Genomic DNA, 3,464 nt, shown 5'->3' with positions numbered 1-3,464 from the left:
CTTCCAGTAAGTGCAATTTCTCTACTTTTAAATACTAACTGAATTGCAGTCACAATCAATTTGGACTCTATTTACATGTTAAGAACATTGTGTTTTTAACACCTCAAATTTCATATTCTTTTTCTTTTTTCCCTTTCTTTTGTATTTTTGCACTTGGAATGGGTTCTAAAATAAGTGAACTCATGGAGCCTGATCCTGCAAACACTTAAGTGTGGGAGCAAATACCCACCCAGGCCAACTGCCCTGTGGAACTCAACGCGGGAACCGACACCAATCGAGTCACTCCTGGGCTTCGAGGCCGGATCCAGTGGCCACGGTAGTCACTGGGACTTTCCACTGACTTCTCCAAACCGCAAATTACATCCTAAATATCTGCAGGGTTTGGCTCGAAACAACACCGCGGTCTTGCCTCTAGTAGGGGCCAACAAAACCCTCCCCAGCTCTGCCCGCCCCGCTGCCGGGAGGGACGCGGGATATGGGACACAGGATGCAAGATGCACCCACGCTGGGAGCCCTGGAAGGGGGGGCTCTTCCCCACGGTGCTTCTGGAGAAGGAGGCAAGCTCCGGGTGGGAGTGGAAATGTGGGGAGCAGCCCCGTGGGGTGACAGCTGGCCCTGGCGATGGAACGGGTGCTGCAGAACAGCGTCGCAAAGACATTCATGGAGTTATTCTTTAGGTGCACAGTGGGCTGCGTGTACCGAGCTACTTACAAAATGCTTCTTTGGAAGAATACCCATGACCTGAATACTCTTTTTTTCTTTTTTTTACCCCTTTTTTTCTTTTCTTTTCTTTCCTTTTTTTTTCTTTCTTTGCAGAATGGCGCTTGCGCTGTGATTTCGCGCCAAACCTAGAACACCAAACCAAAAAAAAAATACTCGTTGCCCCATGGATACCTGTGAGAAATCGACTCCCAATTCACGGTGTGTAAGCACTTTGCTGGCCATCAATTAACATCTCTCTTTTTTGTCGTTTTTTTTGCCTCTTTTGCTTTGTTTTGTTTCGGTTTGTTCATCGCAATCTCAACCATTCTCTGGCATTGATGTATGATCTCTGGACTGGCAGTACTGCGCCACTGTAAGGATGATCACAATAATGAAAAGAACCAGAACTGTCATCAAACAGACTTCCAAAAAATCATATACACCGGACCATGACACATTAAAGAGTTCTTCTGTATGAAATATCTAGAATTGGCCTATTCATAATAGCTATTCTCATATTTAAGACAGACAAAGGAATACTGTAGTTGCAAACTCCAAAAGCTTCCCTGAGAACCTTTTTTTCCATTGCGCTTTCCACTGGAGATCCAGAACTGCTCTTCAGATTTCTTTCAGAAAATAAAAATAAGCTACTTTATAATACTTCAGAGTTCCCATGCCCAGTGGATATCTGAACACTTCAGGGTTGGGAGGCCCAGCACAGGTTCAGATTTACAGGTAGCTTGCAGCTCCAGCACTTGTAGCAACATAGAACATAACTCATGTGTGAGTAGGTGATCTGGACATACGACCATAGACAACATGAGGGTTTAAGCCAGTCATACTCTAGTCTTGGATCAGACAAGACCCTGTTCTTGTAACGTTTTAACCCTTGGATCAACTCTGCAAAAGCATGGCAACACATGAAAGTTGCCTGCTCTTCACCTGCTACCAAGCCCCACAGCCTACTGGAGAATTTAACCTTCCATCCTGATCTACCTCGTGGTCCAGGTAGAAAAAAATCCCACTTTTCTCAAGAAGGTCCAAAATTAAGTAAACGAGAACATTGAGTTCGATCAGTTCCATGTCTCAGAAATGGCCTCTTGGTTACATTTTGGTCCTTTTTTTTCTTTTTTTTTTTTTTTTTTTTTTTTTTTTTTTTTTTTTTTTTTTTTTTTTTTTTTTTTTTTTTTTTTTTTTTTTTTTTTTTTTTTTTTTTTTTTTTTTTTTTTTTTTTTTTTTTTTTTTTTTTTTTTTTTTTTTTTTTTTTTTTTTTTTTCATTCATTGAACAAGTTTTCTAACTTGTAAACCTGAATACTTGGAGGGAAAGTTCCATCTTACAGTCTGTTTGCTTGCTCATCTCCATTCCACGGCACTAAACCTGGATGCCCTTGACGGCTTGCTTGATGCTCTCCAGCAGGTCCTTGTTCTCCGGGTTCTGGTAGCATTCCTGGTTGGTGTACATGTCTGTCAGCGTGTTCACATATGCATCGAAGTTCTGCTCACTAATTGGCTCCTGCAAACAAAAAAAAAAAAGCCAATTAAAAGGGTTAGTAGAAGAGCAGGAAGAGGCTGAAACGATTCTTTGCAATAAACCATCTGTGTATTTTATTGGGGATGCCTGAAAGTTTTCAAGGACAAGTTGGATTGGGCTTGGAGTAACCTGGTCTTGTGAAAGGTGTTCCTGCCCATGGCAGGGGGTTGGAACAAGATGAGCTTTAAGGTCTCTTCCAACCCAAACCATTCTATGGTTCTATGTATGTCCTGGCAGTCAAAGGTCTCCATGTCAAAGCCTTTATATGTGAAGTGCTGTACCTACAGGAATCTCACCATGCAACCCCTGATCCTGCCAGATCTTAACTGGGTCCTTAATTTTATGGATTGGCCTTGTGGAACTATTATAAGCATCAGGTTAAGCACATTCAGGCAGTTTGACAGGCTGGAGGCTGAATTAAGCCATGGAAATGAAGGGCAGGAGAATGAGAAGACTGGTGGAACACCATAGAAGGAACCAAAGGCAAAGGCAGGACAGAAGCCTGGTCACCTTAAGCTTACAGCTGCCCACACCAGCACTCTGCTGCAGTACAGCTTCTACTTTTGAGGGCATCGTGGAAACCTTGCAAATATCTAATTTGGAGTAATGGGGAAAAAAGAAATGGAGAAGGAAGAAAAAGAACAGGAATGAAACGAGCATACAAGTCTCATGGGCATTATTTAATTGGAGTTGCCTGAAACCTTGAAAAAATATTTGCTGAACAGTTTATTTGACCTTTTTGTGTCAAACACTTCACAAAAAAAGCACTCAGCGAGCGGTTTTCTGCCAGTTAGGCAGCTGGGTGAATACTATCCAAAACTGCTCTGCTGGAGAATGGCTTCTCTCCAACCAGCCTGAATTTAAATACAACCCCCAATGAAAAGGATTCCCAAAAAAAAAAAAAAAAAGGATGGCAGAAAAAAAAATATCAAAAGCTCATTCCTCTGATCATTGCAATGGCCTTTATGAGTTGTAAGAGGAAAACTTCCTCAACAACATGAGCCCCCCCTTCCACACACCTGGTTTTGACAACAGTAATTACATTCCTGGGAATAGAGAGAAGGTAATTAATAGCCTTTTGTGGTTTTACTATTTTAATGCAGTCTTTTCATTTCTCAGTAACTCTACAGTAACATGCTGTGGGCTGTTAGACCTTGTTAAATTAAACAAAATACACTCTCTTTAAGAATGCTATTCTTTGGCTGCCAGCTATTCAAAACTGAATTGAAA

At 41.6% G+C, this 3,464-nt stretch overlaps 1 protein-coding gene across 1 annotated transcript in view; it reads right to left on the bottom strand.

Moving 5' to 3' along the window:
• Nucleotides 1-605: 605 nt before the first annotated feature.
• The window catches only part of MYT1 (myelin transcription factor 1), a 71,816-nt gene continuing 68,957 nt past the window's right edge, over nt 606-3,464 (bottom strand). The window contains exons 22-23 of the mRNA XM_027881560.1: nt 2,042-2,216; nt 606-1,073 (exon numbers count right to left, since the gene is read on the bottom strand). Coding sequence (XP_027737361.1) covers nt 2,076-2,216 — 141 coding nt within the window. The 3' untranslated portion in view covers nt 606-1,073; nt 2,042-2,075. The remainder of the gene's footprint in view (nt 1,074-2,041; nt 2,217-3,464) is intronic.

The sequence above is a fragment of the Empidonax traillii genome, unplaced genomic scaffold (assembly GCF_003031625.1).
Source record: "Empidonax traillii isolate 1590-97213 ecotype Southwest subspecies unplaced genomic scaffold, ASM303162v1 scaffold91:size2966241, whole genome shotgun sequence".
Lineage (NCBI taxonomy): Eukaryota > Metazoa > Chordata > Aves > Passeriformes > Tyrannidae > Empidonax > Empidonax traillii.
This window is presented reverse-complemented; position numbering and strand designations above follow the sequence as displayed.